General features: G+C 39.1%; 3 protein-coding genes across 8 annotated transcripts; 1 reads left to right on the top strand and 2 right to left on the bottom strand.

Moving 5' to 3' along the window:
• Positions 1–4254: 4254 nt before the first annotated feature.
• LOC112022421 (uncharacterized) lies at positions 4255–7993 on the bottom strand. 3 transcript variants are annotated; one of them, XM_024055016.2, is made up of 4 exons: positions 7344–7984; positions 5844–6011; positions 4561–4793; positions 4255–4461 (listed from the first exon to the last, which is right to left on the bottom strand). In XM_024055016.2, exons 1-3 carry the CDS (start codon positions 7809–7811, stop codon positions 4587–4589), a joined length of 843 nt encoding a protein of 280 aa, XP_023910784.1. In that variant the 5' UTR covers positions 7812–7984; the 3' UTR covers positions 4255–4461; positions 4561–4586. The 3 variants fall into 3 exon arrangements, with proteins under 3 accessions (XP_023910784.1, XP_023910783.1, XP_065635975.1); XM_065779903.1 differs by lacking the exon at positions 4255–4461 and adding an exon at positions 5077–5130 and having other exon boundaries at positions 4679–4793; positions 7344–7993; XM_024055015.2 differs by having other exon boundaries at positions 4255–4793; positions 7344–7983.
• Positions 7994–19712: 11719 nt separating this feature from the next.
• LOC112022418 (uncharacterized) lies at positions 19713–23319 on the top strand. Its single transcript, XM_024055012.2, has 7 exons — positions 19713–20149; positions 20885–21106; positions 21402–21543; positions 21682–21770; positions 21862–21916; positions 22101–22186; positions 22946–23319. The coding sequence occupies exons 1-7, from the start codon at positions 20087–20089 to the stop codon at positions 23099–23101; spliced, it is 813 nt and encodes a 270-aa protein (XP_023910780.2). The 5' UTR covers positions 19713–20086; the 3' UTR covers positions 23102–23319.
• Positions 23320–23366: 47 nt separating this feature from the next.
• Positions 23367–26293, bottom strand: LOC112022417 (uncharacterized protein C24B11.05). 4 transcript variants are annotated; one of them, XM_024055008.2, is made up of 8 exons: positions 26170–26293; positions 25399–25464; positions 25075–25140; positions 24878–24975; positions 24642–24767; positions 24248–24547; positions 24061–24126; positions 23367–23651 (listed from the first exon to the last, which is right to left on the bottom strand). In XM_024055008.2, the coding sequence occupies exons 2-8, from the start codon at positions 25448–25450 to the stop codon at positions 23499–23501; spliced, it is 861 nt and encodes a 286-aa protein (XP_023910776.1). In that variant the 5' UTR covers positions 25451–25464; positions 26170–26293; the 3' UTR covers positions 23367–23498. The 4 variants fall into 4 exon arrangements, with proteins under 4 accessions (XP_023910776.1, XP_023910777.1, XP_023910775.1 ...); XM_024055009.2 differs by lacking the exon at positions 26170–26293 and adding an exon at positions 26079–26100; XM_024055007.2 differs by lacking the exon at positions 26170–26293 and adding an exon at positions 25873–26020.
• Between the last annotated feature and the right edge of the window lie 253 nt (positions 26294–26546).

Raw genomic sequence — 26546 nt, 5'->3', positions numbered from 1 at the left:
TCTACTCAATGACTAGTAGCCAAATATTAACAAACATTACTTAAAAAGATGCGAAGAGACATGAATTTCATCTGAGATGTCTAAGATTTCCCCAAACCATCATAGAGAAAAGAGATAAATCTCATCTTAATAGCCTTGATAGCCATGAAAATGAATATCCCCTTGAGAACGAGTTTTTGTCTCAATAAGGGTAATCCAAAACAAACACTATAATTGCTAAAGAGATTACCCATGCAAAGAGAAAAATGAAAGGCAAGCAAGGATTTTTGACATTATAGTTAGACATGGAGAAAAATTATGATAAAATTGAGTGGTCTTTTATCATAAAAATATGAAATAGATTTGGTTTTGGTAAGGATTGGATCACTTTGGTTAAAAAAAAAAAAAAAAAAGTATCTATGATGCTGCTGGGGTTTTGGTTATAGCTTTCGTGTCATTTATAATGCTGCAAGTAATCCTAAAGCTAAAGTAAATTTTGAGTTAAAAGATGATAAATGGAATTGGAGGCCTGCTAGATCTGATGCCCTTTTAACTATTTAGAGTCAACTATTTCATGTTGAGCATAAAGATAAGGATAAAGCCCTTTGGCAAGTTACTAAATTTGGGAAGTTTTTTTGTGCTACAACATATGCTGAGCTTAGAGATAAATCTAGCGAAGTTGAGTGATGGAAGCTGCTTTGGTTCCATTTAACTATCATGAAATAATTCGTTTATTGGTTAGTTAGTTGTAATCAACAAGCTGTCCACACGAGATAGAATGACCAAGTGGAGATACTTGGGTGATAACTTATGTGTTTTTTTTAGAAATTGCCTTGAAAGTAGAGATCATCTCTCTTTTAATGTTCTTTCACTAGAAGAATTTGGGATGACATGATGAAGTTGTGTCTAGTTTCAAATGCTGTTTGTGTGAGAGAACTTGATTGCTTGGGGGCTAGAGAGTTAAAAGGGAAGGGACTAAGAGTAATAGCTTGCAAACTTGCGTGGTGGGCAACGATCTACCACATTTGGCTACAAAGGAAAGACACGGTTCATGAAGAAACAATTTTGACTGAAGAGTAGTTAAAGAGAAGCATCATTAAGGATGTCAAAGCTAGGCTAAGGTTTAGAACCAAGTTCAAGAAGTTAGTTTTGGCTTCCATCTGTTGTAATTGGGGATTGATCCAAGTAGTATTTTAACTTGATCCTAGAAATCCTATGTTGATGTGTTTTGCCAGAGTACTATTGTGTCGTTGGTGTGCTACTGTGCTAAAGGTGTTGGTTTGGATGCCTTAATGATGTATTTTTTTAGTTGTTAGTATGTTTTGCTTTGCCATTTGTTTTGGGTTTGGTTTTGTAGTTAGTTTTGTATCTTGGTTGCTGTAGCAGGGAGGTTTCCCTATGCTGGGTTTTTTTTTTTTTGGGGACCCCCCTTTATAATTTGTGTTTGTTTCAATGAATAAAAGCTGAATTACACCCAAAAAAAAAAAGAGTATTTCAACTATGACTTTCTCTATTTTGATTAATGAATCCCCATTCGGAATTATCTATCTTGAAAGAGATATGAGATAAGGTGACCCTTACCCTCCTTTCCTTTTCATACTTAGTGATGAGGTTCTTTCTAGGCTTTTTTGAAAGGTGAAATCAGAAAGAAGTATTATTAGGGGCTTTAATTTAGGCAATGGTTGTTTTAGATTTAGACAGTTTAGTCATTTGCTATTTGCAGATGACCTAATTATTTTTGTAAAGGATACCCAGGACAATGCAAATAAAGTGTAGGAATATTTGACTAAATATAAAGGAGTCGTCGGGCCAAATGGTGAATTTGTAAATTTCCACTATTATGTTGCCAAATCATAAGATTCTTCAAACTCAAGTCAATGGAATTAAACTTCAAGTACCTTGAGATGCCTCTCAATAAAAATGGATCTAGAAGGAATACTTTGGAAGAAGTGGTAGATAAATTACATCAAAAATTCTGTACTTTAACCCAAGCCACCAGAAGAACCGACCTAATCAAAGCAATAGCTACTACTACATATACACAATGTCTTCCCTAGTTTCCAAGGAAAATAATAAATAAAATTGTAAAAAATCGATTCAATTTCGAGTTTTTTTTTTTTTTTTTTTTTTTTTTTTAAAAAAAAAAAAAAAAAAAAAAAAAAAAAAAAAAAAAACAATGTATCTCAAAGCTTGGGATGACATATGTAGGCCTAAATGTTAAGGACTAAGGAGGTCTAGGGTTAAGAACAATGCAATGCATGAATGTCGCCTTAACTACTAAATTTAGTAATTTAGTATGGAACCAACTAATAAAAGTAGATAAATTATTAGTAAAAATGTTATCTAGCAAGTACATGTAAGGGAAAAATTATGGCCAGTTCCCGAAGTTAAAAATGGCTCGTGGTTTTGGAACACCATTCTAGCATCAAGGGAATTGTTAGAAGAAAAAAAAGGTACTTGTTGGAAGATTGAAAATGAGATTGCCCTAAGTATATAGATGCTACAGGGTACCACAGTTGGATGGATTTAAACCAAACCCAAGGATGAACTCCCCAAATAAATTAGCAACCTGTGTAAGAGATGCTTTGAATGTAATTCAAAGTATTCAACCAATCCATAATGCCTTCACCTGTCCACATTGGGCCATAGAAAATATTAGGGCTAGGACTAAAAAAAGGTTTGAACTCCTTTATTGATTGGTTTGTAAATCATGCTTAAAGGAAAGTTGTTTCTGCTGCCATGATATTGTCAAAAATGGGCCTTTTGTGTAAATATTAGGGCACTTTTATTTGATTTTTCACGGAAGTTGTTTCATCTTATGAGATAGAAATTTTACTTTAACCTAATCTAAGTGTATATGTGTGTAAAACTCCCTCCTGGAGACTTGAATCTCGACCCTTGCCCCCACACCTCACATGCACTTATACTTGTAGAGTGACCACCGCACCAAAGGTGCACAGTGGTGATTGAATTAATCTTTATTATAGTTGTCTAGTGCTTATTAATAATGAATTTAGATTGAATGCTCTCTTTTTTAGAAGAGATTGAGTGCTCATTTTGAAATATTGATCATGGGTGAGATGTTTTCGTTTATGATATTCATAAACGTCTATTTGTTTCACCTTGGGGCAATTTTTTCCTTGTCTATTTTCATGAAAGCTTTTGCTTTTTATTATTTTCTTGAATTTTAGAAAACATATTAAAAAATATCATGATTAGTCAAAACATTGTAGCATAGTGAAAAAAAAAAAAAAAAAAAAAACCATGATTATGCACAAAGGGTTTTTATTAATTAATGGAGATTTATTCTTTTTTTTTTTTTAAATAATTTCCCCTCCCTTGTTGTTGTAAATTGTAACTATCAAATTTTAACAAACAAACCCATCATTTTCAAAAAAACAAAAACAAAAACAAAAAACCAAACAAACCCATGATTATGCTCAAAGGGTTTTTTATTACATAATGGGGGTTTATTCTTTTTAGTTTTATAATCTCCAATCAATTGTATCTTAGTACATGAAATGGATGGTAACTATTTATTTACTAGGTTTTTTTTTTTTTTTTTTTTAAATGATGGTTTAATTTCTTTCATTTAAATGCTACTTTAGAAGGTAAATAGACAATGTTTGACTAACCATATCACAGGTCCACAACCGAAAGGAAAATGGTAAGAAACCCATATGATAGATAACTAGTGCGATTATGGGAAATGTCTCTCTTTTCCAATTCCAAATAGTTTCCATTTTTCCCCTCTCCCCATTCTATTTAACAGTACTCCTAAACAAGCTAAGAGTGGGTCTTGGAACTTTGTTCCCTTTTAAGCATGTAAACTGCTTCTGAAGAGGGTACATAGTCCATAACTGAACTGTGGCCAACTGTTGTGTCCACCAGCCCAGCTCATGAGATACTTCCCCCCTTGACCTGGCTGTGAGAAGTTCTAGTTGATGAGATAAAAGACTTTAGCCTTCTTCCTTCATTTATCTCAACTCTTAGATTAACTGTTCAATTGGACTTAGATTGAGTTCCTGACTCTCTCCCCTTTGAGGTGCAGTACAGTTCCAGTTGCACATGGTGTGCAGACAACATAATTTTTCTTGGTACCAATTTGGAGAAAAGTTCCCCCAATCCACCATTTTTTTTCTTTTTTCTTTTTTTGAGAAGGCTCAATCCACCATGTGTTTGTACAAACGAATAGTACTTTTAATCACACAATTTATTTAATAGTCCTGTGACTTTTTAAAGTGTCTCAATGAATCATAAAGAAACACATATAGATAGAATTATAAATTGCCATGCCGTATGTTGAAAGATATCACTCCAACCTGAAAAAGTTTTACCTATGTGCAGGCTTCTCCGACAATGTATGGAGCACACAAAAATGTACTTCTGCTCAGCAAATTTATTACCCTACCCACCAAAATGCTCATTTGTTTTTTGTAACAAGTTATCCCCACACCCCAATGGGCCTTCCTCTGCCACCACCTTATGTATACACATATGCTAACATTATACTTGAGAATGATTACAAGCAACTGACAATTTTCCGAGCTATAAAATACACTTGGAAGAGGACATACTTACATAAAACAAATCAGAGGTCGATAATATTATTGAACATGGAGAGTGTTGTGAACTGTTCTTTGTGCTTCTTCTCGGATGCATGCAAGGTTCATTTTAATCTCCATGCACAGTCTACCCTCAACAAACTGAACTGGCAACCACAGCTTTGGCTTTACATCAACTAAGTAAGAAAGAGTTGTATACATTTTTTGGCCTGCCAAGGAATCACTATCTTCATTTCTTCCTCTATTGGACTGCATAACCCATTGATTGAAACAGTAAGCTTTTTGAATATGATGCACATAATTCTATGTGAATTTATCAATTTTGAACCTACAATAGAGAATAGGGATACAAATTCCATATCTATAACTTCATATGCACCTTACTTTGGCCATATATTATTTAAAACCTGGATCAATACTTAAGTGCTGAAGACCCTATATCAGTCCAGCCCAAACATGAATCAACATATTTTTTTATCTTTAAAAAAAATCAAATTGATCATGTATAAGCACAATTGACTAGGGATCACACCTTATGAAGCGGTCACTAGTTTGAATCTCCTTTCCCCCTCCCTTTGAGGCAAAACTTATTAAAAAATAAAAAAGCCTTAGAAACATAAGAGAAATTCATATGTAAATGAAAAATTCCAGGACTTATTATGAAGGAAACTTTGAGCTTGTATTAGTTATGGGTTGAGAGCAGGAATTTAACTCTATGAGATATAATCTTTTGTTGTTCCTATTTTTGGTGATCATAGCCCCCATACCTATATTTTCTTGATTCAAAATTCTAAGCTAGAATGTATTATTCACCTGCTAAAGGCCAGCTATGATCTTTGACGAAATTTCTGGGACATAGAAACAATGAAACCATATATTTTACACTGATAAAAAGATGTCTGCAGCCTAGCCAGTGAATTTTGTTGGAGTCGTGTGCAAGTTTCAAAGTTGGATGCAATCTTTCTATTTTTCTTTCTTTCTTTCTCTTTAAGTAAGTTTTGGCCCTAAGGTGAGGGAGAAGGAGAGATTCAAACTAGTGGCCTCCAGTTTTCATGAGGCGTGGTCCCCAACATAGATCATAGCTGGCCTTTAGCAACTGTATAATACATTCTAGCTTAAACAGTGTCCAATCTTTAACTTCTATAAACATTAGCTTTAAACAGAATGTTGAGATGTTTAGAAACAATTGCAAAACTTAAATAGAGAACAAGTGCCATATAATTAGCAAGTTAAACCATATGAGCAGCTATACATGCATGCATACACATGCCCAACAACATTAAATCAACAAAATATTACCTGTTCGATAGACCATTTTCCTTCATATAGCTGAAAGTCTCCTTCAATCATCTTAAACTCAATATCACGCTTTTGACCAAAAGGAAGGCTTTCAAGTTCTCTTTCATAACAATCAACAATTCCTTTCGCATTAAATTTCAGCCCAAATGCCAAGTTTTGCTGTCCAATCTGTTTTAAAGGTTGTAATTGCACAGTAAGGAGGATCAAAGGCAAAAGGTCAGAACTAAACTTAATGGAAAACTTGTTTCAAGATGAGGTCTGCAGTCTATGTCACATAACAATATCAATGTGTGGTAAAACAAGAGGCATAGGGTGATTTAGGAAAAAATATTGAGTACATTGCACTTAAAATAACCCATGCAGACATAAAGAGGTAAACAATGGAAAACTTGTTTCAAGATGAGGTCTTCAGTCTATGTCACATAACAATATCAATGTGTGGTAAAAAATGAGGCAGAGGGTGAATTAGGAGAAAATAATGAGTGCATTGTACTAGAAATAACCCATGCCAACACAAGGAGCTAGCACACCAATGTGTTTAACATTGACTTGAGAATGAGAGCTACAATCAAGGACCTCAATCCTGAAACTTCAAATTTCAAATTCTTGGTTGGATCTAAAATTGCATACAGCCCCAAACATTCTCATTCCTCAGTAACCAACCATATGTGTCATCACTCAATAGTATCATCTTGCATACATTTAAACATTCATTAGATGAACTTATTGAAACAATTACATAATAGGCATCTATGTATTAAACTTCCCCAATATCGGAGCCCGAACAAACTTTCACACTTGCTGACGACCTTATGGCCAATGGTCAAAGTGCTTTATGATGTAGATTGTTCCCCCAAACCTTCATGCGTTCCATTGAAGACTAGTACTTCAATACCTAACTATATATGTGTAGGTACGGCAAAGATTTAAGAATCAGTGCAGGGACCTATTGGTAAGGTTTTGTTTCCTAAAATTCAAACGATTAGATGTACTTATTACTTTAAAGATCGTATTGGTATTTATCAACAAAGCATATTTTGCTCTAGGAATATTACAATGAAATTTGTCAACATTAATTTGTAATTATTAGAATTATGATTAAATTTGCAATTTCCTGAAACCTTAAAGTTTATGGGACAATTGATAATTTATAATAGAATTAGAGGAATTGATCCATGTCTCCACTCTACTTATCATTTAAAATGTTAAAATTTGTTCCACTCATCAAAGGGGAGTCTGGGCCCATGCCAGAGTGAGTGTTAGAATTTATGATGAAATGTTTAATTACAAATTTACACCCTTTCCTAAAAGTTCGAAATTTTGGAACAGTTGGTATTTATCATCAAAAAGTGGTATCCACACTACCAATCAGTAAATTAGAGAAAAAATTTTAGTCATGGCCCTTATGGGTGTACATTAAATCTAATAATGCAGTGTATCTTCTACTATGAAATACTAAAGTTGTGTCTTCTACTAAGAAAGAGAGAATTGAAAAGGGACCTGGAAAAGTCGGGCGAAGTTGTCAGACTTCTGTAGCAATTGACAGACAGCAAGACCAGGAATGAAATCAGCCAATCTCTCATAATCAGTGAGAATGTTCCACACAGTTTGGAGAGGTGCGTCAACGTCAATTCTAGATCGAATTCTGCGACTATTGCTTTCAAGCTTCTCGATCTCAATGTATACGCCATCCCCATTTTCTAACTCGTTCTCTTCTTCTTCTTCTTCTTCTTCATCTTCAACATCAGAATTTTCGTTGCCGCCCAAGTCGAGGTTTGAACTTGAACTAGAAGAAGAGCAATACAAATGAGGTAGTAGGAACAATCTAGGGAGACATAGACTTGGGATTGGAGCAGAAGCAGAGTTGGTTGCAAGAATTAGATTAAGATTTCTTGGGTTATGATGATTTAAGAAGAGATGTGGGGAACAGAGTGAAGAGTCTAACGTTGTGTTTGGAAAAGCGCGCATATTCTGGTTCTGTTCTGTTCTGTCCTTCTTCAGCAGCCACACAACAACATTTGACGTAACAATCAACCACCGCTATTGGAATTGCAAACCCAAATCCACATTAACATTATTGATCTTATCCCTACTTATTGGTCTCTACTCTCCAGTACCTGCTTGCGTTTAGTTTATGCCTTGCCTTGACTTGACAGTGTGCTGTGGGAGTTGGGCTTTCAATTCATGCCCTTTTTTCATTTGGTTCACTCACTACTTGCCCATCCCAAAATTCTAATCCAATTCATTATCAACCAAAGCCTTTTTAACTTCTGGCTCAACCCAACCCAAACAACCCTACCCCAAAATAGATTTCTTTTTGGGGGTAAAACTTACGTATATTAATTAACTAACTAATTATGGGTGTAATAAATTAGTTTCTTTAATTAAATTCAAATACCTAGTTGCATGAAATTTAATTATCCTTGTAAATAATAGCAGTGGTTTTATTTGGTTGGTCAATGCAACTAAGTGCTTAAATTTTATTAGGGAACCTAATGTATTGGAGTCTAAATCTTCTGTCTCATCAATTGTGCTCTACTTCATGCTCCACTAATAAAACTTGGACAGCTAGCCTCTCTCATTTTTATGAGAGAGGCTAGTTGTCCAAGTTTTATTGGTGGAGCATAAAGTAGAGCACAATTGATAAGACAGAAGATTTGGACTCAATATATTGCACCTAAGATATTATACCCACTACCGCACACCCTTTGCGCGATAATCATTTCATAAGTATAAGTGCTTGTGAGGTGTGGGAGGTAAAAGTCGGAGTTTAGGTCTTCAAAAGGGAACTTCACACATATATACACTTAGATTAAACTAAAGTAGAATTTCTATCTTGTATATAAATAAATAAAAAAGGTATTATACCCATCTTTCCATTCTTTTATAATGTTTTACCTTGGGTAAAACTTAGGATATGTTTGGTACACTGAATGTAGATTACGTTAAAAATAGTATCATTTATCACTGGGAATTGAAGACATTGTAATGGAATAACTATTACTATTCATAAGTTTGGTTGTTACATATAGAAAGCTTGTAAAAGATGATTTATAAGGAAACTTTATATTTTTGAAAATATATTAATTTTAAAACCTATTATATGCACTAAAGAATAGCTATTACATCCATTTTAAAGAGGAATAACTATTCTTTAATTTAAAAAATAGTTATTCCAATGTAATAACTAATTTATGTAATAAAGATATAACCAAATGACCGAATTGATATTACACATGAATAACTGTGGGGCCAGAAATCAGGTAGCCTTGGCCCACTCCCAGCCAGGCCCAAGGGCCCACGCCGAGAATGCACGAGGGGTCCGAGGATGAAATCGCGAGGACCGACCCCCAAGGAACATATCCGAGGATGACCCCATCCTCGGGCGTCCAAGACCTCGAGAGAACACGAGCAACACCCCTCCAAAGGGGACTCCTTGAATATCAAGCCTTAGGCGAGCTGTCACCTCTGTATTGAATGCGCTCATCTAACCCCTCTGGCCGCATTAATGGGGATGTAACCCCTTGACAGGGTAACATTGATCATTGTGAGCCACTCGAGTACGGATAGGGCCTTTGATGGGATGGACGATCAGAGGGGAGACCAATGGATGATCAACAGAAGGAAGGAGGGGACAAGAGGAAGAGGACTATATAAGAAAGGCGAGCAAAGCAATTAGGGGGGAGATTTTTTTGGATTATTCAAGAAAATGATCTAGAAGGACTTGGAGGTCATGTCAGTTTCTGGGCGGAACCTCCTCGGACGAGGGCCGAGGAGCTATCCTTAGTTGTAAGTTGGGCTCACTCCCCTTCAATGGAAAAAGGTGGTTTATGCTCCGTTGTTAGTCTGTGAGCGCCTAACCCTTCGACCCACTCTCTAAAAATGTATTATTGGGGAACCTTCCTAAACCGAGTCCCTACAATTGGCGCCGTCTGTGGAAAGGATTAGTGCACTGGCAGGTGCAACGGGCGATCGTTCCTAAGTAGTCATTTTACAGAAGGTTGGTGGCGACGCATCAAACAAAAAAAAAATAGCCAACAAACATTGCAGAAAAGTAGAAGGTCCAAAATGGAAGATTCAATAGAAAAGAAAAGGAACTTCATATTATTTGATTAAACAGAAAAGTACAAATACAAACAGAGGCTCAGGCAGGCGTGTTTTAAAACTAATTTTACAAGCTAATTCTACAAACAGAGGCCCAGGTGGACCTGTTCTAAAACTAGCTAGAGGGAATGGGGCTGAGGCTAGTATGCTTCAAGGCCACCAACAACTCCTTGTCCGGTGCAGCGGAGCTGGAACAAAGAGAGGAGCCGACGCAGGGGCACCGGGACACCCTCCCTCATGATGTTCCCTTGATTCTCTCCAATCCTCACGAGCGTTGGCTGTTGGAGACGGCGACACTCGGGCACCAGCCATGACGTGATCTTGCGCGTCTCCTCCGGCGGGGGTGCGCCCCGGGGAGGAACGTTAGGTACTTCAGGGACATCCCTCCTGGCCACCACGCAGGGCACAATCAGGGTTACACCTAGACTCTGTCACGCTGGAAGCCTAGTGGGGCCTACGGTCACAACGGCTCTTGGCCCGTGTGTCCTCACACCCGCCCAAGGCCGCCCCATCTTTTCCAACTCCAGTCACAATCCTGGCAGGGTTATTGAAAGGGCTCGGGGAGCTGAACGGACATGTTGCTAGTTGTGTTGGGAAGTTCATGGAGTATGGAGAAATGTTCCCCCCAGAAAGTCTTATATAGAGGTTGAAGACTGGTGAGAATTAATCCACACAAAGTTTGAAAAGAGGATTATCAGCGGTACTAGTCACGAGTATACCAAACCCCAAGGAGAGTGTAGACTGCTGGGTTTATATCAATTCACGAGGGTATTAATGAAGGCGTGTCTCGCGCATCGATGCGTCAAGCGCGGAGCGCGAACGGCCAAGGGGTGCCTCGTAAATGAAGAAGATGGGAACTTGAATTGAAGGCGAGGTCAACACTCCATGTAAGACCAAAGTCCGAACCACCCCTGCCCAAAGCACCGTAGAGTTAATAGTCCGACCCGAGGAGTAACCGTCTCCAGTAAAGCGGTCAGAGGACGAACCCCTTCATACAAAAGAATGGAAGTGTTAGACAGAACCAAGGCATTGCATGGTCCTCGGACTCAAGCCTGTGGGGAAACTAACTACTTCAAAATATCCTAAGTGTTAGACAGAACCAAGGCATTGCATGGTCCTCGGACTCTAGCTTATGAGGAAACTAACTACTTCAAAATATCCTAAGTGTTAGACAGAACCAGGGCATTGCATGGTTCTCGGACTCAAGCCTATGGGGAAACTAACGACTTTAAAATATCCTAAGTTAGGAAATGATCGAAACCCTAACTAACCCTGGGGACATAAGGGGACTGCCCACGCATACATTCCTTCCCCTTACCATTGTTACTGGCGCAATTGGCCGACATATAATTCAAGCTAAAATCGTGCAAATAAAAAGAAGAGAGAGGAAGCAGGCAGCGTGTAAACAAATAAGCAGTTAAAATAAATAAAAAGGGAAATTAAACTCCCATTACAACAAAGTGTCCATAGAAGTTGCGTGGCAAGAGTCACCTTACATAAAAATAAAGAGAGAGAAGAATAACAAAACAAAATAAACTACCATAAAAAGCATAGACAAAGGTCAAGCAAGCAGCAAAAGCAGGTTAAACCGAGGTGCCAGGGAATCTACTCCTTCTACTCAGGCTGAACAAGGGCAAACTCTGAGTCCTCCGAGCCCTAGCCTAAGGGGACGGCCTGCAGGGGTACGGCGAGAACAGCTGCTTCCTCGGTGGTGGGGATTTGAACATCAGATGGGGCCTTCGCTACCTCTTGGGGCACCTCCTCGCTCGGATTTTCCCTTAGTTCAGCAGCCCCCACCTCCTCAACAATCTCCCCAGCCTTAGCGCTATCAGGGGCGGCCTTGCGGATAGCAGGGGGGTAGTACACGCTCTCCGCCTTCCATAGGTCAGATGTGGCCTCCACCCCAGCTTGTTTGAGGGCCTCAGCTCAGACCTGGGAGAAGTATCGCCTACACACCCCCGAAACTTGAGCTTTATAGAGAGCCTCTACCTCCGCCACCCCATCAGCGTAGGCTGCAGTCTCGGCCTCCTCCTTGGCAATCAGGGCCATCTCCCTGCCAAAATTCGCCTTGACCTTAGCCCGCCGAGCCTCCTCTCTAGCCCACTCTGCCTCCCTTTGGGCCCCCTCGGCCGTGGCCACCTTGGCTTGAAGATCGGCGATCAGCTCCTTCGGAATCCCCAGCTGCACCTCCACCTCGCCCAGGCGCCTTGTCTGCTCCTTGGCCTGGTTCTGGGCACCCTCAAGGCCAGACACTGCACTGTCTCGAGCCCTAGTCATCGCCTTCAAGTCCTCTCGGGCCTTGGCAAGGTCAGCCTCGGAGTTCTTCAGGGTCTGGGTAGCCTGAAACCGCCTATTGCGCTCCTGGTCGAGGGCCTTCCCCTAGTTGTTGGCTGCCCCCTCCAACCTATAGACGGCTTGGACAGCCTGCAAGGGTAGCCAATGCACTATGAGCCCAACTCAAAAGAAAAAAGGGGAAAAGGAGAGGAAAGGAAAGGGAGTCGAAGTTCTAGTCTTTACCATCCCCAGATACTGCTTAAGGCTGAGGAAGACCTGCTTACTCCTCATAGAGTCCAGCTCGGCCATGTCCACTGGGAGCAGCAGGCACCTCTCCAGCGCGTCGGCCACGTGCGCGCCTTTGCCCTCGTTGAAGTCTCTAAGGGAGGAATCATCCCTCAGGGGCTCCCCATGGAGCATCGGGGCTGGGAGCCAGGCTTGAGCCTCGGCCGTGGTGTCAACGACCTGCCTGTCCTAGCTCTTGCCGCCTATCTTAAGTTGCTTGGACGGCCGCAGAGTGTTGTCCTCCTCCTGCAAGGACACCATCTTATCCTCCATAGGCCTTTTACCCTTATCCTTCTTCTTCTTGGGGTCAGCAGGCATGGACCCAAAAGACAGGCTCGTCTGGGAAGGAGGAGGAGGAGAAGGAGGAAGCTTCTACTGAGCAGAAGTCGACCTAGTCCTCGAAGGAGGAGGGGGAAGTTTCTGCTGGGACTTCCCCGGTTGGCCTTCGATCAAGTCCAACAAGCTGGTGGTGGGCTTCCTCTTGTAACCCATCGTTGGCAGAGAAGGGGCTTCTGAAGCGAGGAGGTCTGCTTCGGTCAAACGAGGGTCTCCCAAGTCCCCGGGAGGGTCCTCGGACTGATCAAGCTGGGCGAAAACGTCGAACGCGTCCTCCTCCCTCTCTGGAGTCTCCTCGGTAGCCTCGGCGAATACTTGGGAAGAAGAAGGGACGGCTACAGTAACAACTTCTGGTTCGGAGGGCCCCTCGGGGAACTGAAACCCGTCCTCGGTCATAGTAATTCTCTGAAGCCGAGGATCGTTGGCTCGGATCACGTGCTTTGGAACCGGGAATGATTTCTGGACAAGTTTATACCCCAAGATTTTGTGGGCGGCCCTAACTTGATTGTCGTCCTCGTTTGTATAAACTGACGCCCTCAGCACCTTCTGCAAATCCTCCCAGTTGACCAGGTGGAAGTGACGCTCAAAAGCATGCGGGTCTGCAAACGGAAAGCACCACCGCATTAGTAAAAGAAAAAAGAGAAGAAAAAAGAGAAGAGAACTCGAAATCCCTCCTACTCCCACTGCCCTACCTGGTATTCCCTCCGTTGTCGGGCAATGAAGACCATCGTTCCACTCCCCTGACACGATGAGGAAATCCTCGTTTAGCCCCTTGCTGGACTCAGGGAGGCACTGGATGAGCCGTACCCTGTCGTCCCTCGTCTTCAGGTAATAAGACTTGCCCAAGGAGCTGAAGGTTGTAGCACCAGTTCACGTCATGGTGGGTCAACCTTAACCCCATCTTCTCGTTCAGGGCGTCCACACAGCCTAAAATCCTAAAGACGTTTATCCCACACTAGGTAGGGGCCAACCGGAAGTGCGTGAGGTAGTCCCTCATCACCGGCCCCATAGGGATCGTCATCCCCCTTTCGAGGAAGGCGACAATGGGAATTACCACCTCGCCCTCCCGTCTGTGTAAGCGCCAATCCCCGTCCTCACAATATCTCAAACCTACATTGCCGGGAATTTTGTAGTCGGCGATAAATTTCTCCATCGCCTCCTCAGTATAGACGTATTTCTTAAACCTACCCATCCCAGTTGACTCCTAAAAAGAACTAGGAAAGAACAGGTGGAGGAGAAGAAGGGGTAAAGAGGGAGAGAGCTCAGAGAGGGATAGAGCGACTTACTGGGAAGAGGAGGAGCCCCTCGGACAGGCTTTTTTGTGTTGGAGATGTAAGTGAGAGTGTGTCTGAACTAAAGAAGGACGCGCGAGAATTCTTGAATTGCAAATAAGGAACAGAAAGAAGCGGTTCATATGGGTATTTATACCCAAAATCGAAGAGCCATGCGGGTTTTCCCACCCATAAATGCGAGACAAACCTCCACCGTTGGATTGGTAACGCCTCGTTAGACGTGGGGAGCACAGAGCCCCCTGAATTTAATGATGGGCACGTCGCGCGCTTCGAAACGTCAGCAACGTGCCTTGGGCAGATGAATAGACCCCAGTGCTGACAAGGGGCGTAAGGCTCGACTGGGCGCGGAGTAGGCCCGAAGATGTCAAAATCCTTCTCCCCGCCCGATGATGCGTGCAGCAAGATTTTGAGGGGCTATTGTGGGGCCAGAAATCAGGTAGCCTTGGCCCACTCCCAGCCAGCCCCAAGGGCCCACGCTGAGGATGCATAAGGGGTCCGAGGATGAAAGCGCGAGGACCGACCCCCGAGGAACATATCTGAGGATGACCCCGTCCTCGGGCGTCCGAGACCTCGAGAGAACACGAGCAACACCCCTCCAAAGGGGACTCCTTGAATATCCGAGGAGGAGGGGGTCCAGTGCCACGCGTCGGCAAAGGAGCAAGCCTTAGGCGAGCTATCACCTCTATATTGAATGCGCTCATCTAACCCCTCTGGCCGCATTAATGGGGATGTAACCCCTTGACAGGGTAACATTGATCATTGTGAGCCACTTGAGTACGGATAAGGCCTCTGATGGGACGGACGGTCAGAGGGGAGGCCAATGGATGATCAACAGAAGGAAGGAGGGGACAGGAGGAAGAGGACTATATAAGAAAGGCGAGCAAAGCAATTAGGGGGGGAGATTTTTTTGGATTATTCAAGAGAATGACCTAGAAGAACTCAGAGGTCATGTCAGTTTCTAGGGGGAACCTCCTCGGACGAGGGCCGAGGAGCAATCCTTAGTTGTAAGTTGGGCTCACTCCCCTTCAATGGAAAAAGGTGGTTTATGCTCTGTTGTTAGTCTGTGAGCGCCTAACCCTTCGACCCACTCTCTAAAAATGTATTGTCGGGGAACCTTCCTAAACCAAGTCCCTACAATAACTATTCCATTACAGGAGCTATTACAGCATATCAAATATACCCTTAGGTATGATGCGCATAAAAATAATAATATTAACTTTAAACACACGGTTGCATTTATGAATAAAAATAAAAATATTATCTTTTCTAAAGCAATTAAATTTGATATACTAACCATTCTCAAAAAAAAAAAAAAAAAAAAAAAAATCGATATACTAATATGTTTGAATGTATTTAATGACACCACTGCAACATGCATGCCTAAGTCTTACCTAGAATTTATGCCAACTAGAATAAAAAATCATTCCCTTGATAATGTCTTTAGAGCATTAGCATTGGGGGTGTAAAACCCCCCAAGTTGCTAAAATAGCTTTGAACATCTAGAAAAGAACTTCATCTAGGGATGTGTACCTAAATTTTTTTACAACATGTGAAGAGTAAGTTCTTATATTTAGAACTTACTATTCATGAGTTTGTAAACTAAAATAATATATTTTATTCCATTTTTCTTTCTCTCTCTCTCTCACTTTGTCTCGCTCACTTTATATTTATATTATTATTTGGTAGGATGGTTTATATTATTTTAATGAGTTGTATGTAAAAATAAAAACTAATCTATTGGCTGAATTGTAAAATGAGATGGTAAAATAAATAAAATGGTATTTGAGAATGTAAAATAAAATTTATTTTACACACTCAAATACTAATGCTCTTAGATACGTACCAAAAACCTAGAACAATTTTTGAAGAGCCAATCCCCCCCCCCCCCCTCCCCCCCCCCCCCCCCTAAAAACTTTCCTCGGGAACTGGAAGTCTTAAAGGCCTGCTTTATGAAGTTTGTGTTATTTAATATTTAGTTTTTGGTTTTAATGAAAGTTCCATTAAGCAAAAAATAAAAAAGAAGTTTACTTGAATAGACTTTACAATGTACAAAAAACTAATAATAACTTCAACGCCAAAACCATCACCTACAGCCTTTCACTAAACTTTTTATATATTTTTTTTAAAGAAAATGTAGAAATTTTTTTTAGATAACCAAATTTAGAGTATATTATTTGTCAAGACTCAAAACAATAGTAAAGAGGACAATTCATCAAATCGAACATCATTCTTATAATCTTGGCATAAATGCACTTTTAGTCCCTACATTTTGACGTTTTTCCATTTTAGTCCCTACATTTTATTTTTTCCACTTTTAGTCCCTAAATCAATTAACGCGTTCCATTTTACTCCTTTCCGTCAGTCAACCGACTGAAATAGATGAGGTGGCAGCCGGAGCAATTAAAATATTATAAAAATGCCACATCACCCATAACACATCAGCATATAAATTTAAAAAATTAATTTATTAATTTTAACAAAATTTAAAAACATAAAAACAAAATTTAAAACATAAAAATGTATTAGAAAATCAAACTAAGAACACAAATTCAAAATAAAACCCATTGAATCAAATTAAACCCAAGAACTCAGCCCCGCAACCCAGAAAATCAAAAACAATAAAGAGAGAGAGAATCAAAGCAATTTTCTTCTCGGGAAACAAACAATTCAAAATCAGCTAAAAAATCACCCTTAAACACAAATTCAGAAGAGAAATTCCAAACAAATTTCTTCTCGGGAAAAAAACAGTTCAAAATCAGCTCAAAAAAATCACTCTCAAAACAAATTTAGGAGAGAGAGAAATTCCAAATAATTTTCCGTTTCCTTTCCTTTTTTTCCTTCGTTTTCCTCCACTTTCTCAACAACCAAACACCACGAAACCAATTCAAACTCAGATAAAAAACACATTCTTTTAAACAATAAAGCAAAAACCCAAAGCATATATAATCAACTCTCTCTCATGGATCTGTTGGCTGGGTTTCATCAACTCTCTCTCTGTCTCTAAAAACTCAAACCTTTCTCATCAAATCAGGGCTCTCTCTACTGATCTCTCTCAACGATGGCGACGCTGTGCTGGTGGCATGAAGGTTGTGGGCTGTGGGGTAGTGGGTTGTGGGTTTTGTGGCATGGGTTTTTGCTGGGTTGTAGGGTGGTTCGATGGTAGTGGCGTGGTGGTGGAGTGGTCACGGGCCATGGTAGCATATGGGTTGTGGGTTGTGGGCTAGGGATTGGCGTTGACGGTGTGCGGTGTGCGGCTAGGAACAGCAGCCCCTCTCTCTTCTTTCACTCTCCGATTCTCTCTTTTCTCTATTTCTCTAACTCCGATTCTATCTCTCAGATTGGGTTTTGGTTTTGGTTTGATTTTTTGTTATGGGTATTGGTGCATTTGCAGATTCATGGTGGTGGCGGCGGTGGGGGTTGCTATGGTGGTGGTGGGGATGGGTTCGTTGTGGGTTTATGGAGGTGGCCACGGATTTGGGTGGCGATTGGTCAAAGTTTGGGTTGGATTTAATTGATGTATGAGTCAAATTTAGTGGGTCTATGGGTGTTTTGGTGGTGGTAAGGATTTTCAGTGGTGGTGGTGACAGAATTGGTGTTTTTGGTGTTTGTGGCTGAGCGAGAGAAGAAGGTAGTTGATTTTCTGGGTTGCGGGGCTGAGTTCTTGGGTTTAATTTGATTCAATGGGTTAATTTTGAATTTGTGTTCTTAGTTTGATTTTCTAATACATTTTTATGTTTTAAATTTTGTTTTTATGTTTTTAAATTTTGTTAAAATTAATAAATTAATTTTTTAAATTTATATGCTGATGTGTCATGGGTGATGTGGCATTTTTATAATATTTTAATTGCTCCGGCTGCCACCTCAGCTATTTCCGTCGGTTGACTGACGGAAATGAGTAAAATGGAACGCGTTAATTGATTTAGGGACTAAAAGTGGAAAAAATAAAATGTAGGGACTAAAATGGAAAAACGTCAAAATGTAAGGACTAAAAGTGCATTTACGCCTATAATCTTCTTTCAACATGAGCAGCCATAAATCGTGCCACTTGATTGCCTTGTTGATGCATCAGGAGGCCTTTCAAAATTCACACTCAATATAAATATATATAATGAGTTTGTAGGGTTTCTCTCCTGAAAGTTCAAATAGTGTGTAAAACACCCTTGAACGTTTAGACCCCAATTTACAAATTACAAATTCAAGCTTAACATCAAACAATGTATGTGTGGAAAATGAATATAAGCTTATAACCAAATTGATAAACAATCTAAACCAAATAAAATCACATCTACAGTAGAAATTATATGGCAAAAATTAAGGGAAGAGAGATGCAAACACAAGAACAACACAACGATGTGTTATCGAAGAAGAAATTGAAGCCCTCAGCATAAAACCTCTCCACCGCCCTCCAAGCAGTCAATAATCCACTAAAGAATGAAATTGGGATACATGAACAGCAGAAAACCCTCAAAGCCTAATCTACCTAATGTATTTAAGCCCTTTAGGCTTCTTGGTCCAACGAGGTTGCGTTGAACCTTTGTCTTCTTTAGCATACCGGATTTCGCTATAGCCCATAGCATCAACCAATATCCATTGGTCCCTTCCTAACTGCTTCTCAAAGCACCAAATGACCTTCTCACAGATATGGGTATGGTGAGAAAAGGATTTTGGTATAAACCTCTCAAGGATATAACAATAGAGAGGGTGAGAGTAGAGGAATTTGAAGAGTCACTATGTGAAGATTGTGGATGAGTCAATCTTATTTTTCTCTAGGGTTTCTTTTTTAAAAATTCTCTCTGGAAGCTCTCTACATTTCTTGGGTTTAAGGGGTATTTATACTTGGGTGAGAAGGGAATGCAAAGAGTCAGTTTTTCCCAAATAAGGTGGTCTGGCGACTTGGCCTCACGACTTAACTGAGTTACGAGTTCAAACCACTAGATAACAAAATGGCCAAGCTGAACTTTTTATCCTGTAGTGCTCCAGCTGGCGTGATTGTTCATCTTCTCACACGCTTCACTCGTGTGCTGCATTTGGTAACTTGCCAGTCGCGAGTCACTCGCGAATCCCAGCCGTAAATCTCTGCATCTTGCACAATTTTGAACATTTCTTCACACTCTCTCACTCACTACCCTTACATGATTCCCACTTAAATACAGAGTTACTAATTGCTAAATTACAAGCAAATTTGGTAAAGAATAAAGTCAATACAATGGTTGATTAAATTTAACCTTACATTTTCAAACTAATTTGGAGAGAAATTTTTTTCTTTTACAATTACATTTTCCTTTATATAGAGTATGCAAAGTTTAAGTGAGCTTAGGAAAAAAAAAAATTCAATGTATAATTAGCCTAAGAATAATTATGTTTATTTTTGAATTAGAATTATTTTCCATATTTAAAGGTAGAGTTTTACTGCAATGATAAGTGTCTTGTTCTAAAAGCGATTGATCACAAGTTCAAGTCTATGGATCAACTTCTTCAAAACAAATTAGGATGACATTGTGTACCATGTCCTCGTAAAAAGTGAAAATTTTGTACATGGGATACCATATTATTTCCCGTATTTGCATGAAGGTGTGGTGTGGTGTGGTGTGGGCTGTGGACCTGTTGCGAAGAATTTGATGACCCCTTCGGAGGAATCTATGTGGGTTGGGCCGTTGTGATTCTCGTGATGCAAATCCAACCGCGAGCACAAGGGGAACGAGTAACACCAGGCCTCCACCACCAAAACCGAAGACAAAAAGCCAAGGCCGACCAATCCCAATCTCCAAAGTCCCCAGCACAACAACCCATTTTCTATTTTCTAGTTCCCTTCCACTCTCTAGTCTGTGTCTGTCTATCCTATTTCATTCCTATCCAGATTTGAGATTTCTACTCTACTCTTTTCTGAGAGAACAAAGATAGTCTTTTTGAGGCATTTCTTTCTGTGACTTTTTTACTAAACAGTCAGCCCTTATGGCCTCTACAGTCTCAATGCAAGTGGTGCACTGTCATGCCACTCTTCCTTCTCTTTTTCAGGTTCAGAACTCTACTTTTTTTCATCTCCCTATATCTCAATTCCCTCACCCTTATTTGTTAATCAAAACCAATCTACTCAATCCCAACTGGGCTTTTAGATTTTCAGTCAAATTTATAGTTTAACTGGCTTATCCAATCAATCTTGCATTATGTTGCGTAGATTTATTTTTTTATTTTTTATTTTTTGCTTTGATACGTATAGCTGTTGCAAATTTTAATTTGAAATTTGTTAAATTTACTATGAAATGCACTTGTAACAAGCAATTGGGTTATTGCCCACCAACAGTTACAATACTATTAACGTTACCTCCAAGTACAAATTACTATTTGGGCAAAATTGAGGCACAACTGCTTATTAGGTTCCTCAATTGAATTCAAACACATGACTGTATTGATTTTAATTTTCCTTGGGAAAGATGACACTATTTGTGCTGTATTGGTCAATGCAGCCATGTGTTTGAATTTACTTGGAAAATCTAAAGTACAACACCCAAGGAACTGTACCTTAGTTTTGTCTTTGCTATTCTCTTTCATACCATGCTATAGCTAATTCTTTTGCCCATATCACCTTCCTCAGAGACTCAGACAGTACATAAAAGCACAATTTTGTTAATATTGTTTTTATTGTGACAATTAGGTTGCTTGCAAGAAAATGCAGGTTAATGCTTAATATTCACCCTTCTTTGTTGTTACACTTGCTAGTTTCTAACACGAGCATTGTTTTCTTTTTATCAGGGTAGTCATGGACCAAATGTGAATAAGGTGCATATGCCACATGTTGTATGCGGCTCTACAAGTTTGCACTCAGGCTACTCCCAAGCTCCACGTCTATGCTACCCTGCAACTGCAAGAGCATTGACTTCAAAATCTCACTCTGCCTCTAGTGTTTCTGTCATACAACTTTCAAAAGCACCTTCAATTAAGTACAAAAGAATGGTGTGCTACTCAATGGCAACTGTAAGTGTATGATTTAATCACCGTGCTTTTGGTACTTGTTAATGAGAATCTCCTCATCATGTCTAAAACATTGGAAGAAAGATTTCTGCCAATAGAAACCAAAAATCTCATGATAGTGATAAAATTACATGTTTGAGAAGAAAATTTGCATTATTGATACTTTCTCATTTTTAACTCCTTATTCATTGTTGTTATATGCATAGAATAGTTCCTATAATACTCATTGCATTCAAAATTTTGGTTATCTTACTTATCAAAAAAATTTGGTTATCTTATAAATGTTATGTTATTTTAGGAACTAGAGCTACAAGCGAAAGTGACAACCAAGGTCTTCTTTGATGTAGACATTGGGGGTGAACCTGTAGGTAGAATTGTAATGGGCCTATTTGGAGATGTTGTTCCAAAAACTGTTGAGAATTTTCGAGCCTTGTGCACAGGCAAGCTTTGTTCACATTAGTCCTAATTCTTCAGAAACATTGTGACTGCTGCCGCTGTTGTTGTTGTTGTTGTTGTTGTTCTGATATAAGTTGTATAATGGCGCACATTGAAAATTAAATTGAAATATCTATATGCAGGAGAGAAAGGCTATGGCTACAAAGGATGTTCCTTTCACCGTATTATTAAAGATTTCATGATCCAGGGAGGGGACTTCACTGAAGGAGATGTGAGTTCTCTGCGTGTGTGGGTGTGGGTGTGTACCCGAAAGGTAGGTGCTTGAAAACTAAGCCAAAATTTAAGGTGTTTAATGGCTGCAGGGAACAGGAGGAATCAGCATCTATGGTTCTAAATTTGAAGATGAGAGCTTTGCATGTATGTCTTACTAGCACCTCAATGATAGCATTTTGCTTCAATAATGAGGAGCACTTCAAAATCTTCCTCCTCTGTTGTCTTTATCTTGCTTTATAATATAAGGAATTCAATTAGTGTTCTTGGGAAAGTATTTGAATGACCGTGACTATGGTACTGACTACTGACATTCAGGCATTAATTGCAGTGAAGCATGTAGGGCCTGGAGTTTTGAGCATGGCTAATGCAGGACCTGATACCAATGGGAGCCAATTTTTCATTTGCACAGTCAAGGTGAGATAACTGCTGTAATCCTTTTCAATCGGTTTGATAGTATTTCTCATTGCATTCTTTTCACTTTTAAAACCAGTCATCATATATCACATGTAGTATTAGAAAATATTACTTCAGAATCTTTGAAGATCAAAATGTATCTCTTGAATACCTGGAAATTTTCTTTACCCCTAATTGACATTCTTATGGCAATGCTATTGAGGTGGCATGGCTCTTCACTAAGTTGAGTAATAAATCATTTTCAAATAAGAATATACAGAATTATCAGGTGAATTATGAATATACAGATAACAATATTCTTCAGCAAGATTGAACAGTGACATTTCTCCCCAAGACTTCTCTAGCCTTACCTACCTCAAGGCAAGCCTGGAGGCATGATCCGTACTGGCCTGCCAAAGCACCTCATGGAAGAAGCCAAGAGCCTTTGACTGGATGGCTTCAACTAATAACACATTTAAATAAGAAAGTAGAATGATTGGAAAGTTTCTGGAGTTTTATTTATTAAATTACAACTGTGTCATTTCTGGTTGAAGGCTATTAACTTTTTACTGGTCCCCTAGCCTTTTCTTGTAAACACAAGTTTACCATGGTGACCATGTCTAGTCCATGTACTTGAATGTTTACTTTTCTCATACCACCACCTGATCCTTCTGTATCACAGGCAATTAAAGTAGTTATATACAAGTGTCTGTTAGGTTAAGTTGGATCTCCATGACTCTAAACTCTTTATAGATAATGTCCTTAATTTGCTTTATGTAGACTCCTTGGTTGGACAATCGCCATGTTGTGTTTGGAAATGTTATTGATGGACTGGATGTTGTGAGAAAACTGGAATCCCAGGAGACAAGCAGGTCAGATAGTCCTCGCTTGCCATGCAGAATCATCAATTGTGGAGAGCTGCCTGTAGGTGCCTGATTTATCTGCTGATGCACGATGTCCTAATTATCACTTTTTGTGACTGTGCAATCGATTTAGCAAAAAATACTATGTGTGAGATATTATTAATGTTAGCTGAGGAAATTCCGGATGATTTTATATAAACTAGCAGTAGAGGAGCGTGTATTATTAGCAGGGTGGATCCAAATTTCAAATGCAAGGATTTGGCATGTGTTATGGTCAACTAAATTGTTTCACTTACATGAATTCATAGGCAGTTCACATACCATTCTGTGGTGGCAACTAGGAGAATAAGATTTTTGTATTCATTGTTTCATAGATGTTGTATAATAAGCTAAACTTGACATAGGAATTTATCATTGTTTTTATTTTACATTGCATGAGAATTAAACATAAATGTGTCGCCGGGGGGAAATTATGCCAGGGCAACGGTCGCAACTGCACTGGACTGAATAACTTGCCCGATCTGCTCTCCTTCACCTTCCCATATTTCAGGTAGTGCTTCCTTTATATTGTGGATGCTACTCAAGGCATGGTCAGCACCAGGAACCAATATTGAGCTCCCCACCTGCCATCAAAAATCTCACTTTCATTAAATTTGACCAAAGTCTATGTTATTTATTCCCTTATGGTAGTAGAGAAAAGCAGTCATTCATGCTAATAATGCATTGTTGACGTGAATCTAATCCAAGGCACCATCTCCCATTCTAACAAGATTGATTCAATTGCCCTGCAACACAGTAAAAAATGCCGATAATAATGAAATATGTTGCCATCTGGAACATGAGCATATGAAAAAATCCTCATCTGTGCTGAGTTTCTTTTTATATTTGTACTCTTTCTGGGTGGGGGTTAACTTTATTATTGGGTTCCAAGATATGATTTGTAACGTTTTCTAGTTTTGTTTGTTTGGATTATTTAGTTAGGTAAGTTGCAAACTTGCAGTACTTTATACTACAACGCCACTCAAAACTTACTATGACAGTATGAAGTCCGGCTGCTTTTCCACTTGCAATGTTTCGAGCACTGTCATCGAAGAAGATCTGAGAAAGGAATAGAAAATTTTTGTTACTCATTTCGGCAATGTTTAAAGCAACAAATAATGGTTTTAAAGTTGAGATAAATTTATCCCAAAAATTAACTGAGATGTGCATTGAATTTTACTGTTTTCTTTGGGTCAATGTTTGCTAGCTGAATAGCAGCTTCAATAGCTTCCACAGAGGGTTTGCAGAGGATTCGTGATTTGGAGTTGAAACTTCCACCCTCAGTTAAACCTATACTATAGGATTCTGGCTCTGGGGCATCTCCTGAGAGGACTGAATTATCAACTGGCACATCAATGCAACCAACTGGTTCTTGGGGAGGGTTAAGTGTTTCAAAGCAAATGATGCCTTCAAAACAATCTTCCAAACCCAACCTGCTTAGAACTTGAGATACATGTGCTTTGTCTGCATTAGTGAATATCTGAAAAAACCAGTTCAAACAGCTTAGAATTACCAACATATTGCTGTCTTGTTTGTGAACATGAATGTGAAAGAGTAGAACAGTATTGACATACTATTTTACGCTGTGGCATGGAAAGTAGAAGATTCCTTAAAACTAGATCTGGCTTGAGGGCATCGTAGGGTAGTCTTCCATGGACATAAGCATGAAACTCGTCATCATCGAATTCATAACCAAGAGCCTGAAGGGAAAGACTAAAATTTGTGGACTCCCAAGTATAAACAGAATAGAATAATTCAGGAAATTATTAATATTGACAGATAATTTTCAAGAAATCCATTTTTATTCTACCTTTAGACCGGCCATTGTTGTCCCATATTCCTTATACAATTCCAAGCACATCCTTGGTACTTCACTTTCATCCATGTGCAAATGTTGCAACATGTACTCTACAACAAATTTAAAATTTTTTTTTTTTTTATCAATCTTCCTGTCTGTATTACCACCGTTGACACCATCATCATTATCATAAATGTCAACAATCATACCTGTTATATTCTTGCGACAAGCCAAGTTGATACCGGAGCTCATGGGATACAGAGTATCATCCATATCTGCAGAACATGTTGGGAACCCAAAGATCAATAACATTTACATATATAATTTATCATCTATACTAACAATGTTTTCTAACATTAAATCATGAAGACTACATTATTTTGTCAAATTTCCAGTCTCTATCTCTAACTGGTTGATCAAACACAAAAATTTGCTCAGTTGGGTTTTAATAAAATAGGGGACAGTAACATTTCATTATTAAAGCAATGTAATAGAACATTAAACTAAGTAGATTAAGTTGCATTACGACATACCAAAGAGCAAGCAGTCATATTTGGCTCCACTGCACCTCCTAACAGCGTCCATCTTCAAGAATATCTCTGCAAGAAAGTTTTATTTCTTTATGATTGTAGAACACAAGTACTTAAGAGGAGTTTGCTTAGAACAAATCCTACTCTATAAAAGCTGCCTTCCCTTCACATAGCAAAGAGGAAATTTTGGAGTCAAAAACCTTAAAGGGTGAGGGGGTAACAGTTCTTTATCAAATCATTCTCTTAAAATTCTTGCAGGGATGAGCATATGGCCATATAAAGAATCATATTCACTGTTTTTTACATTTGATATCCTTGATTTTGAGAATCATCAACTAGAAGTAGTACGATCAAACCCATTCAAGCAAACAAGTAATAACTATGAAAGAAAGGAGAAGATGGAAGAATTCACAGTAAAAACCATGCAGAGAAAACAAATCAAATTTTTAAAAAAGAATAGAAAAGGAAAAGAAAGACCTGATGAAGCTGTCAAGAAGTGCAACAAATTAAGAGCAAAGGTACTCAGCAAAAAAGAGGTTAAGAGCTTAGATAAAAGGTTCAAAGCTTCCATTTTATTTTGATTATATAGGACAAAGATATAAAGCAAATTTCATGGAACATATGATGAAATCAATGCAAGCTCTTCAAAATTAACCACAACCATACGGAAATGATATCAAAACCTTGTATTTGTTGAAGAAAACAATGAACAGAAAGCAAAAAAGATATATTTTTTCTATATAAAGAACATAGTACAACATAATAAACCAATACCTTCAAATAATACAATGACTATAATTGCTCTGACGCTTGATTCAATAATGACTTACACACGGCATATATATACTACAAATATGTGAGGAAGGTGCTGAGAGAGGTGACACTTGCAAAGTCTGAGGTGGTGAGCACAATTTATCTTTCTTTTGGTATAATTCTAAAGTGTTAAATGTGTTAAAAAAAGAGTCATGACTCGTGTTGCTTTCGGTTACGAGTCATTTTCAACATTTGTCCACGATCTCATAGTCTCATGTCTCATCACAACCCACCTACTAGAGTTATAGGCTTCATTTCTTAAAATTTCTCTCATAGCACCCAATAACAAAAGATGAGTGCTTAGTGCACCATGACCAATAATTATGCGGAGCAGGGCT

This window comes from Quercus suber, unplaced genomic scaffold (assembly GCF_002906115.3).
Source record: "Quercus suber isolate HL8 unplaced genomic scaffold, Cork oak 2.0 scaffold_219, whole genome shotgun sequence".
Lineage (NCBI taxonomy): Eukaryota > Viridiplantae > Streptophyta > Magnoliopsida > Fagales > Fagaceae > Quercus > Quercus suber.
This window is presented reverse-complemented; position numbering and strand designations above follow the sequence as displayed.